Source organism: Notolabrus celidotus, chromosome 15, assembly GCF_009762535.1.
Source record: "Notolabrus celidotus isolate fNotCel1 chromosome 15, fNotCel1.pri, whole genome shotgun sequence".
Lineage (NCBI taxonomy): Eukaryota > Metazoa > Chordata > Actinopteri > Labriformes > Labridae > Notolabrus > Notolabrus celidotus.
In genome coordinates this window covers 20,870,595-20,882,636 of record NC_048286.1, presented here as the reverse complement: position 1 = coordinate 20,882,636, position 12,042 = coordinate 20,870,595, and the positions used below count along the sequence as shown (strand labels likewise).

The 12,042-nt window shown below is 39.5% G+C and overlaps 1 protein-coding gene across 2 annotated transcripts in view; it reads left to right on the top strand.

The window, feature by feature from the left end:
• LOC117826869 (receptor-type tyrosine-protein phosphatase S-like) overlaps positions 1 to 12,042 on the top strand; it is a 95,996-nt gene that overhangs the window by 16,108 nt on the left and 67,846 nt on the right. For both annotated transcript variants that reach the window (XM_034703269.1, XM_034703268.1), the window contains exons 2-4: positions 1,420 to 1,627; positions 6,346 to 6,491; positions 9,127 to 9,268. In XM_034703269.1, coding sequence (XP_034559160.1) covers positions 1,489 to 1,627; positions 6,346 to 6,491; positions 9,127 to 9,268 — 427 coding nt within the window. In that variant the 5' untranslated portion in view covers positions 1,420 to 1,488. The remainder of the gene's footprint in view (positions 1 to 1,419; positions 1,628 to 6,345; positions 6,492 to 9,126; positions 9,269 to 12,042) is intronic.

Here is a 12,042-nt window from a genome sequence, read left to right as displayed (position 1 = left end):
AGCTCTGATCTGATTTCTCTTATCACATTGTTCAATTGAAATGGGCGACGCTGAAAGCTTTTCTATTCGACGTCTATTACGCGGCGTCAGATAAGGACGAGGGCAAAGCGGCGTGAAAATAAAGAGCCTGTATCAGATAGTCGGCTATGTTTTTTAGATGAGCTATTTTTAGTATAGGAACTGGCAGACAGTAATGTGTTGGAGCAGGTCATTAGCTCAATAAGTGGTTGGAGGAGTCTTTGAATATGTATCTCACCAGAAATGCCTCTTTCATTTAGTGAAGGCGAAGAAGGGTCAGCCCCTAATCCCTGCTTCTCCATTTCCGAACGTGCGTTGGGGCTGTCAGGGTGAAAGCGCGCTTGCGGGTGTTTGCACATATTTATGTTTCGATCACAATGTGGCCTGTCACCTGAGAATACATATTGTGTCTCCCCAAGAGAATATATGTTATCCTGTGCTGGTATCTGACATGTAAGAGTGTGATATATGACAGGTTAACAAAGGCTCCTTTCTCATTTGGCCTCCCCACCTGCGTTCTGACACATCAGGCGGAGGAGTGGGGGCCGAGAGAGCTCGATAGGACTGTGGAGTTATTGACTCCCAGGCGGGAGCTTCAGCACAGCTTGTCTAAATCTCCGTAAGCAGACAGAGCTGAATTATGTTCCGACTTCCAGATGTGTGCCACTGCGTGTGTTGTGCGAGGAAAAAGAGCAAAATACAGAGAGATCCCCCCCAGGGCTGGGGATTAACAAGAAGGGGGACATCTATTAAAGCAGCAGTTTCTGCTTTACATTTGCTGTTATTGAATTTTGCTGCATTCCTACTGACCCCTCAATCCTCTTTGTTTAAGTGTTTTCCATTACCATGGCACACTCTGGATGTATTATTGCATTAACACTTTTATGTGCCACCAGAACAGTAAAATACTGAACGCTAAGAAGGAATTAGGCCACAGCTAAAGTGAAATGAAATTATGGGGACATCTGAAGAAAAAAGACACCCTTAAAAATGTATCATTGCAGCTCATTTCACGGCTCACTAGAAAAGAAGTCTTATTAATACAGAAGCAGTATGCCCAAAACTATTTCTGTCTGTTTCTTGTCCTGTGTTGTGAAGCAAAGGCTCCATTGTTCTGGTATTAGTTCAGTCAGAGCTGGCCTGCTTGAGCTGTTAATCCCAAGTCAGAAGTGCTCTGGCTAAATCAAAAGGCCTAATCCTGCATTAGCATGCATTTGTCTTTAATTTTCTTCATGAGGATGTTCTCTCTGCATCTGCATGAATTATTGTATGTTTTCCCTCTCTCCTGATGGCGCACTGACATTTCGGCTGCCTTTTCTGAAAGCAGAACGATGAATCAGAGATGGAGGGAATATGCCTTTCATTCGTCTCAGCTGACCTTTCCATTTTTTTTGTCTGCAGAGTGCTTACCCCTGTTGAGTGTCATCCTACTCGAATACCCGTCATCTCCATCCAACCCACGGTGGTGCCATGCCTCTGCCCAGGACAGGTGGAGTCCTGTCCAGGAGGCCTATCCAGGGGCTCCGCCTCAGCCCTCCTCCTCTCTGTCTGCTGTTGCCATTAATTATCTTGATAACCAACCCACTGAGCAGTGTACATGGAGGACTAGGTATGATCGATAGATCCGTCTGCCTGCCTGTCTGCCTGCCTGCCTGTCTGTCTGTCTGTCTGTCTATCTATCTATCTATCTATCTATCTATCTATCTATCTATCTATCTATCTATCTATCTATCTATCTATCTATCTATCTATCTATCTATCTATCTATCTATCTGCCTTTTTTCTGGCTTAATTTCAATGAGTCTTTACTAAATATAAACACTTATTCATGAGATATATTTTATATGACACAAATACACCACAAAAGGCAATAATAATTGATCAGATTTGTATAGCACTCTTCATGTACTCAAATTCCCTTTACAGAATTAAAAAAGAGGTACAACTATCTACCAAGCTGAATACTTCACAAGCTGTCAAGCTAACTAACTGTATCTCAGATATCTTGCTATCCGTCTATGTGCTAGCTATCTTGTTTCATACATACATTTCAGGGCATTTTTCCAATTAAATTCTGCTAAGTACTTAGAAATATAATATATGTTATATGATACATCTGTGCTTGATTAAATGCAGTACTTATCTAGTTGTCTGCCTTCTTAACGTTCTACCTTGATAGCTAGCTACTCTCCTTTTAACTAAAGAGCCTAAAACTAGAAAACTTAAAAAAACTATCTGTTTAGCTACCAGCTAGCTATATGACTGAAGAAGTACTGATACACTTTTGCTGAGCTACATAAGTACTGAAGTTCTTATATATTCTATTGCATGTTATTTTACATAATTAACTACATATGACTCATTATATCTCTCTATATGTCTATATTTGACGATGTACATCTATAGATGGATAGCTTGATTATTTTCTCTTCTTTTCCGCCTCTTCTTCATTTAAATAACAGCTGGTATATTATCAGCAGTAAATGCTGTGTACAAGGTGTGAGTGTGTGTGTGAGTGTGTGTGTGTGTGGGTGTGTGTGTGTGTGTGTGTGTGTCAGTACATCAGCTCTGGACTGTGTCCTTCTTAATGTGTTTTGATAAGCCAGGAGGTCCCATCACCATGTTTCTCATCATCTCCTTGATTACAACATTTCCACAGATTTCCTGCCTCAGTGGTCCACACACAGAGACGCATACGCACACACACACCCGCACCCCCACACACACACACATGCTCACACACATTCAGGTTTCACTGCTAAGAAAATTAAACCAAGGGGTTATTTTTTTTAAGCTGAATCCGACCAAAGATCGAGTTATAGTATTTTAAATTTCTTAAAGAATGACTTGATGTTTGCCCCTTCTTCATTTGGGTAACTAATTTGAGGCCATGAGTCTTTGAGAAGACTAGCGTCATTTCAACATTATTTTTACATTCAGTGAAGAGGCAGAGTTACACAACACCCAACTTTCAATGGAAGTGTTGTGGGATTGAAGAATGCTGCATTTGGACCTCCTACAGTTTAACTTTGCAGAACTGAGAGAGGTGTTAAAAGCTCTATCTTCAGCCTCTCTAGCTTCCTATGAAGCCAAACAGGCAAAGAATTTCATATACAGCATACTAAGATGCTCTCACTCTTCTGCTAACAATATATCTGCTAAGAGCTACAAAATCACAGTGAAAAAAAAGTGATAGCGTGGTCTATAATCCAACTGTAAGCATGTTGAATAGTTTATTTCTTTGTCAGGACCACCTGTAATTAAATGCTTGGCACATTCATTTTCAAGATGTCGATTTAATTTAATGCCAATCAGTAGTTAAGCTTTGTGGATTTTATTTCACATTCACTGTGTTTTTCCCTATTTCTCCTGAAAGTTGTCCAATATTTATGACTTTTGCACACACTGAACGAGCACATTCTGAATTCTAATTGTGTCAGGACAACATTGTTGGGCTGTTGAATAGAAATAAAGTTTACTGCAAAGTCACGCAGACACAGAATTCTTTATTACCCCAAGGTAATGCATTAGAACCTGTGAACAAGATTGTCTGCACACTAGGGCCCCTTGACAAGGAAAACAGTAACTCTTAACAAAATGTACACAGTGTACTTGGTTGTGACTGGATTCCCAATTATGGACTCTAGTACAAATTTTAAATTCTATGAATTTGGATAGAGTGATGATCAATCAAGTAATAAGGGAAAAAAAGTTAAAATGATGAGTGAAATGTTGGAAGCATAACAGACATGCAGTCATTAAAAGTGGCAATTTTTTTTTAGGTATCCTGTGTCTTTGTATTTTGAGAAAGTAATAAACTCACCTCAGACGAGACACTTTTCCATTAGCGTTTTCAGTTATATAAAAAAAAAAACGGTATAATATTTCCCTCACAAATGATCCCCACTTAACTTCGGGGAACCAACACTGTCAAAATCATGCAAATATATTCAGGATTTAATTGTCTATTTATCAAATCTTCACATTCTTCTTTGAGATAGGCTCACAAATCAACTTTGAAATATCATTCTACCTCCTTGAAGCTACACAGCACATAACCGGGGGCCTCATTATCTTTGTATCACAGAATTATTTCGGTTGCACAACATTTGGCTGCGAGATGCAAACAGATTTGACAGCAAAGAAATACAAACAGGAAGGGATGCATTATTAAATGTGGCTTACAGGCTTGTCAGACCACAGCTGGTTGCTCTTGATGCCTTGGCCATAAGAAATGTTTCTTTAAGGGGTTAGGTACAGCACATTTTTGCCGCAGATACTAGTTCACCTGAAAGAACTCTGAAAATCACAAATAAAACTTTGTTTTTTTTACTCTGTCTTTGACAAAAGTTTGACCTCTGGGACATTTTTTTAACACGTTTTCTGCTCAATTACATGCTCACACTACTACTCTGTACCTGCTGGCTCTAGTCATACCTGAGCACAGCAGCAGTCAGTCAGTCAGATGATAACAGGTTACAGGGGTGTTTCATTATAACTAGGCTGGTGGTAGATCAGTGTTGGATCTACAGTGAGAGAAACCAGCATTTAAAGAGACGGAGTTGCTCATTAGGTGCTCATTTTTTTAAAGGCAGGTTTCGAGAACTGTCCGCTCATAACAAGTCTCTGTTCAGTGCAAATCCATCCAGAGCTGATGCCTTGCAGGGCTTTTCCCTGGCTCTCAGAAGAAGCTTAAGTAGTAACATCGCCAGTGGGGTCGGTTTTTTTTTTCTTCTTTTGGTAAGGATTGATGTTGGAGTGCTTTTGAGAGTACACAGTTTTGGACTCAACATGAAGCCAATGAAACCGTGTAGAAGCGCACAAAATTCATTCATAATCCCACAGCAAGCTGAGACGAGGTTTCACAGCCGTGACATTTTTTGGACTTTTGATAGTACAAATTCGCATATTGTTGGCAGAGTAAACGGGCAATTTGCTCAATACTCTTCGTGCCTTTTTAAAGATTGTAACAGGCAGGAAATCTCCTGCTCTAGAGTCCCAAAATGGTGGCATAAATTTGCTCTGATTGACTACACTGAGCCAGCTTTTTGCTTCTTCCTGTTGAGGATTATGGCAAGCATAAAATGAAACCACTCTAATGCTGACATTCAGAGTGGGTCTTTTGGAGTGCAGCAGGCCAGGCACAGGAGCAGTCTTTTGACATGGCGTTATTGCAGTTACTGTCGAGGCAGTGTAGCGAAACTGGAAAGTAGTCTGCATGACTGTTAGCTAGAGGAGTGTGCAGGAGCAGGAAAGCATATTTCAGAATTTGCCAGCAGTTATTCTATAGGCGTTTTTTTTTTTTTTCCTTTTTCATTCCTGTTCTATCTTCAGAGGAGAAGTGAATCAACACAGCAGGACCTCACCCACCCAGACACACGGGGGGGAGTGGGAGGAGGGATCCAGGTTGCCATGGTAAGGGTCATCCTGACTTCACCCTGATGGATAGCAGCGACTCTGTAGCTGAGGAGGAGTTAAGCTGGGCACCATGGCAACAGGCCACAGACCGATAGCAAGGGGTGGGTGCGTGAAGTTGTGTGATTGATCTGACTCAGCCACTGTGAAAAATATAGGTTCAGTACTGTTGGCTCAATATCGGACTTGGAAATTGCTGTTTTCTTTCAGAGGGCAACTACTGCACTTACATCTCACATCAGATGAAACAAAACAGCCGATATTGTGCAAATGCTCTCCCTGGAGCAAGTGAATTAACACAGCTGATGTTGGTATATTCAGTGTATTTGATAAGATCATCAGAATCTGCAAGTGCAAATTCCCTTTAGGGGTGTGGAGAACAAAATGACACCTCTGGTATTAATACATTTAAACCAGTTATATGCTGTGAATCTGCAGCCAACACTTCTCCTACCTGTGAAACACTCATGTGCCATGACAGCCGGTGCTGCTGCACGTGGGTATGTATGAGGATAGCCTGGCCAGGAGGAGACAGAGAGGGAGACAGAGAGGGAGACAGAGAGAGAGACAGAGAGGGAGACAGAGAGGGAGACAGAGAGAGACAGAGATGTTCCTCTGAAGCCCAACCCCATCTTTTATTAATGACCCACAGGAAGTCCTTCAGCTTGTCCTCTAGATGATACCCAGGAAGTAAGCACAACACGCAGCCATCAGAGCACAAGTCAGCCTGACCAGTCACTGACAGTGAAATGGGGCGTGGTCAGCAGGGGGGTTGTTGTTGTTGCTGCTGCTGCTGCTGGTTGTATAGTCAGTTTGATGTCCTCTGGGTTTAAGGATATCAATTGTTATGCTTGTCGGTTTATTTATCTCCTATTTTTCTCTTATTTTTTTCTCTCCCTCTCTGTCTTGCAGCCCCCCCAAAGTTCACCAAGATTCCCACAGACCAGATCGGAGTGTCAGGGGGTGTGGCATCGTTTGTGTGCCAGGCCTCTGGAAACCCCAAGCCGGTTGTCTACTGGAACAAGAAGGGCAAGAAGGTCAATTCCCAGCGTATCGAGGTGGTTGTCACTGTTCAAAATGGTTAACTTCACTGTCAAAAAATTCATTTGAAATTATGTTTCGGCATATGAATGCAAACAACGATGTGTTTATGTATGAATATGTTAACTTCTAGGTATGTAGTTGTTCTTAGGAAAGTTCCTAAGGAATGGTTAAGGCAGAGTTAAGGATCTAGAACAGTGTAATTAAATCCATTTAACAGGTGGATCTCAATCAATTGGAATATCCTGATTTTTCTTTTTTTTTTTGTAATTTTATTCAAAAAGGTAAACTTTCATTTATTCTTATATTTGTGAGATGTGAAATAAAAGTCATGTTTGTTTTTTTTTAATTTAGATGATTCTGGCTTATATCTCATGACATTCAGAAATCTAGTACCTCAAATTATTATAATATTTCCTAAGATTAATCAAAAAAGGAAAACAAAATACAAGGAAAACAAAAATATGTAAAAATATCCAACTTTGAAAAGAATGCTCATTAATAATATAGTTTAGTAATATCATGGTTAGCAAACCATTGGTAAGAGTTTTGGCGTTGTTAGCAGGTGCTAAGTCCTGCTGGAAAAGGAAACCAGCTTTGTTATAAACCTTGTCAGTGGATGGAAATATGATGTGCTCTGAAATCTCCTGGTAGAACTGTGTTGACTTTGGACTTGTTAAATACCAGCAGATGACATGGCACCCTCAATATTCACAAATTGCGATAACTTTGCACTTGACTTCAGACACCTCAGATTAATGCCCTCTCCACTCTTCCCCCAGACTCTAGGACCTTACTTCCAAATCCTACTTGGTTACTCAGACTCAGAAAGAAATTTTCCAATATTTTGAGATAATATTTTTAAATTTTTGGAGCACCAGGCCATGATTAAAATTAAAATAGAAATATTATTAAAATATTCATTTTCATGTAATGAGTCTAGACTCTACCCTAGAGTATAATGAATTGTCACTTTCCTAAATAACTGACAGAAAATATTGAATTTTTTCATAATATCTAATTTTTTTTAGATACACTTGTAAATTGATGAATGCCATGTCCTCATAACTTAACCTTACACCAGGTTTTCCCTGATTAGCACAGGTAAACACCCCACTTATGCCCATATTAGGACATGAGACTATGGGGCGCTGTTTGTGCAGTTTGAATTTGCATATCAGCTAAATATTTAGGATCGCGGAGCAACATTTAACATTTATATTTATATTTAACATTTAGATTTAGCATTTAGATTTAGATTCAGCACTTAGATTTAGATTTAGAATTTGGATTTAACAATGATTTTAACTTAATATATTTTTCACAAAAAAATTTAATGTGAAGAAGATCACAAATATTCCTCTAAATGTGATTAAAAAGTGACTTTTAAAAATTCACTCTACATTTTTATGACATTTTGGAGCTAAATGTGGAAAAATGTTTCTGTTATTTTCGGTGTGCACAACTATACAAACGGCGCCCCGTATGAGACTGCATGGCTTTTGCACACAGAAATCTCACAGAAATGAAAACAGAGATGAGGTGAGATGCCCAAATAAAATCTAAAAATGATTCTGCACTGCATTCCAAATGTAAGACAAACTTTGAGGGAGAGGTTGTGATGTTGGCGAACCACAAACAGGCTGATATATATATATATTTAGTAGAGGTAGAAGTGGATATAGAAGATGAGGAGCACAACACAGCTCCTTTGTCCAAAGAGAAAAAATCATCCAGCATCCTATAGATCTGACACGTTTCAAATGATATTGATGTGTAAACATGACAGAGGTTTAGGGTCATGGAAACCATGTTTTGGTTTGGTGCATTAAAGTACAAGTGCTTACTTGTATTAGTATCATAGCTATGTGAATCTAGTGAATAAATAAATTAGTTTTTATGTCATGGTAAGTTAAAGATGATCTTGTTGATTGTTTTTACACTGGAAAAAGCCAAGCTCACTTGACCCTGTTTTTCCATTCTTGACACTCAGCTGGGCTAATCAACCCCCGGCTCTAACTTAAAGGTTAAAGCTCTGACAGAAGAGTGGCATCAGTGGCTCAGTTAATTTCCTTTTTTTTTTTAAGTGATAATTTCAGAACAATTAATTGCATAAGAATTTCAGAGCGTCTTTCAAAACCAACACATCCAACAAGGAAACAGATTGCATGATTTTTCATGTTATGTAAAACGAACATATTGCTGCCCTAAGTCCTACGCTCTAAGAGGGCTATTCCCCAGCGTAGCTATTCCACTGAGCTGTTAATTCCTGCAGCTCATTCATGTTAAGAGATCTGAATGTGTATTGATGCAGGAAGTTGACCTAATAGTTCATGATGGTGCGTTTAAATCAGGGGACCAACATTCAACCCCCCGATATTAGTATGTTTCTTCCCTGCTGAAGTGTCTTTGTGCAAGAAAAAAATCTTTCATTTCCAGGAGCAGTAGCTGAGCCGCCTCGAGGAAGAGGGGGCAGGTAAAAAAAAGGAACCAATGAAATATTAAAGTGTAATTACTGTGACATTAATACTGAAAAAGAGAGTGCGCTAAGTTTATGATCTCTGAGGTTATAGTTTTCTCTTCTAGTAGTGAAGCACCTGTTAACTCTTCTGTGACTAAAGTGTCTTGTTCTGTGATTCTGTGGCCATCCAGACCGTAGAGTTTGATGATGGTGCAGGTGCTGTGCTGAGGATCCAACCACTCAGAGCACCCCGAGATGAGAACACCTACGAGTGTGTGGCACGGAACAGTGAGGGAGAAGTGTCCGTCACTGCAAAGCTGGCCATTATACGAGGTGAGTTACACAAATGCCTTCCACACACTTAGTTACACACTCTCCCTTCATCCCTTTTCCGCTCTAGTGGTGCTTTCTTTCCACGTTGCACACACCTGATTTCAACCATCGTCCCCGCTTCCCTGGGTTGTCAGTTTGTAGATGTGACAATGGAGACGTGCCACACCCTGCCTCCAAAGCGGGCTGCAGTTGACTGTTCTTTTTATAGTCCCGCTTGAGTGCAACCGAGCGTGATCTGGCCACAGAGAGGGCCAGCTAGTGTTTAGCTAAAGGGTACTTTAGCATTCCAGCTAGCTGTAATCACTGCGCTTCCCTGCTAGAGTGAGGGTGTTAATCTAATGTACACTGACTCCTCCGAGGGAAACATGCTACAAACTAAGGTTGCAGCATGTGGCTCTAAGCCTGGGATCTGAGCACTGGCCATTCGCCCAGCAGCACAGCAGGAAAGGACGGAGAAAGGGAGGGATGGCAGCTTGGGCTGTTACTACAAGAAGAAAAATCAGGGGATTAGGCCTCCGTTTGGCAGACAACCTTTTTGTGCCAGGGGAAATTGAGGAAGAGAAAGAAAGAGGGAGGAAGAGGTTGAAGAGAGGTGAGAAGGAGTATGATGGAGGGTTAGGAGGTGGGGGTGAGTTGAGTAACACAACATGATTGCGTGAAAGAATCGAGATGAAATAGGGTGTTGTAGGAGCGGAGGAGGGGTTGGAGGAGAGCAAGAGATGGATGAGGATTGTGGACTTGGCAGAGCTGTGTGGTAAGCAGAAGGCTGGTAGCCCAGGGAATAGACTCCTGTCCATCTGTTACCCAGCCCATCATCTCTGCACACACAGCCCCAATCTAAAGCACATTACCACATAAAACACACCTCGAGGGCGAGCCTCACAGTGTGTGTGGCCTTATGTGCCTGTTCCTGTTTGTGCAAACTTTTCTCTTACTGAGTTCTGTGTTCCATGACGTTTGTGTCCCCTGAGTGAGAATAGAATCAGCTGTCTTTTATTCTTCCTAATCCTCAGGATAAGGACACAGAAGGGTTTCAGAAGTACAAATTAAGATGGGTGATATGACACGTACTAATAGGATAATACAAATGAGTCAACCAATAGTTTTGCAGCATGCTGTTTCCTAACTTCTATGTGTATGAGATGAAAGTCGGCAATATTTCATGGTTTTTTTTTAGACCAATGTGATAAAAAATATTATACATTATACATTTTAAATATATATAAAATTCAGTTTTTTTTGTGATCAATTGTTTATTGTTTTTTTTTTTTACTGTGGCTTTGACATTGCAAAACATAGCATAAGTAATATTTCAGCCACTTCATTGAACCACCTCCATCCCCCGCCCCACGCACTATATGGCAGTGAACATAGGAGAGTAATAAAAGAGGACAGGATCAGATACACCTAAAAAAAAAAAAAAAGAGAAGAAGTAAAGGACCCTAAAAGATAGTAAAATAATAATAATAATAATAATTTAAAAGAAAAAAAATGTATAATTATAATAGTAACAACAATAATCAATTATTAATCATGATGACATTGATAGTAAACTAAGAAAAGTAAATATATAAATAAAATTCCAATATATTTTTTTATTCTTTATTTTTGTTATTGGACAGCAGTTTTTTATACAGCGCATTGACGTATAAAAGAGAGAATAATGTTCATTTCCTCTGCAGTCCTCCGTTTTTAAAGATTATTAGAACTAAATACAACCTGGGGGAGACGATATGTAAACACTAGAGTGAGCCAGATACATTTCAGGGAGAGATAAGTGACAAAAAGTCACACACAAAAAAAACAAAAAAACATGTGATTAGCTAAGACAAGACAGCATCACCGGGTCCTTGAATGGTATCATCCACAAAATCTGTCTGTAGGGGTTTTACATAGTTAGTCCACTTGGTCCAGAGTTTAATAAATACATCCTTCTGAATTCGTAAACAGAAAGTAATCCTTTCCATAACATAAATATCATTTACTATATCAATCCACTCCTGTATTGTCGGAGGTTCAGGGAGCAACCAGTGCCTCGTAATGGCTTTTTTGGTGTGACAAAGAAACGAATCAAACACTTCCATCCAAATTCACGCCAAACATGAGTTGTTTCTTTTTTTTGTTGCTAAAAATAAAACTTTTAATTTCTCTCTGCTCATTTATTTTCTATCAACCGATTTTCCAAAGAATTACTCTATCAACAAACATATACTCATAATGGGATACAAAACTTTATATTCCATAGGTTCCTATGTCTAAGATTTTTTTTAATGAAATGTTCAGTGTTGTTTCCATAGAGACAAAAGAGCATCCTTGATCATTTCATGAATAATGAGTTCATTTAATTGCCCTAGCTTGTAATTATTTCAACTGTATGGTTCTCTAGTTTGCTTTCAGCTTGTCATAACAGCTGGTCCTCTAAAAGTGCTCCACAGTTACAGTTGTCAACGGCAGTGGTTTTAAGAAATAGGTAATCAATTATTAGCCTAAAGTTGTCATCAGCTAGATGGCTAAATTTGCATCTCATTGCAGAATACATTTTATTATGGGGCAAAATGGTGGATTAACCTGTCAACATCTCAAAAAAGGAAAGCTACACCAAAATGTATTCACTCACTGAAGTAAAGCATTCAGAGGTTGGTTTTTGCCATAGATTGCTATAAAGTTGTCTCATATTGAATATTATCTTTAACATTAAATATATGTCTGGGCTTCAAATGCCAGACATATTATTCAGCAAGCACAGTCTTACCCTTATTGATCGGCTATGGTTG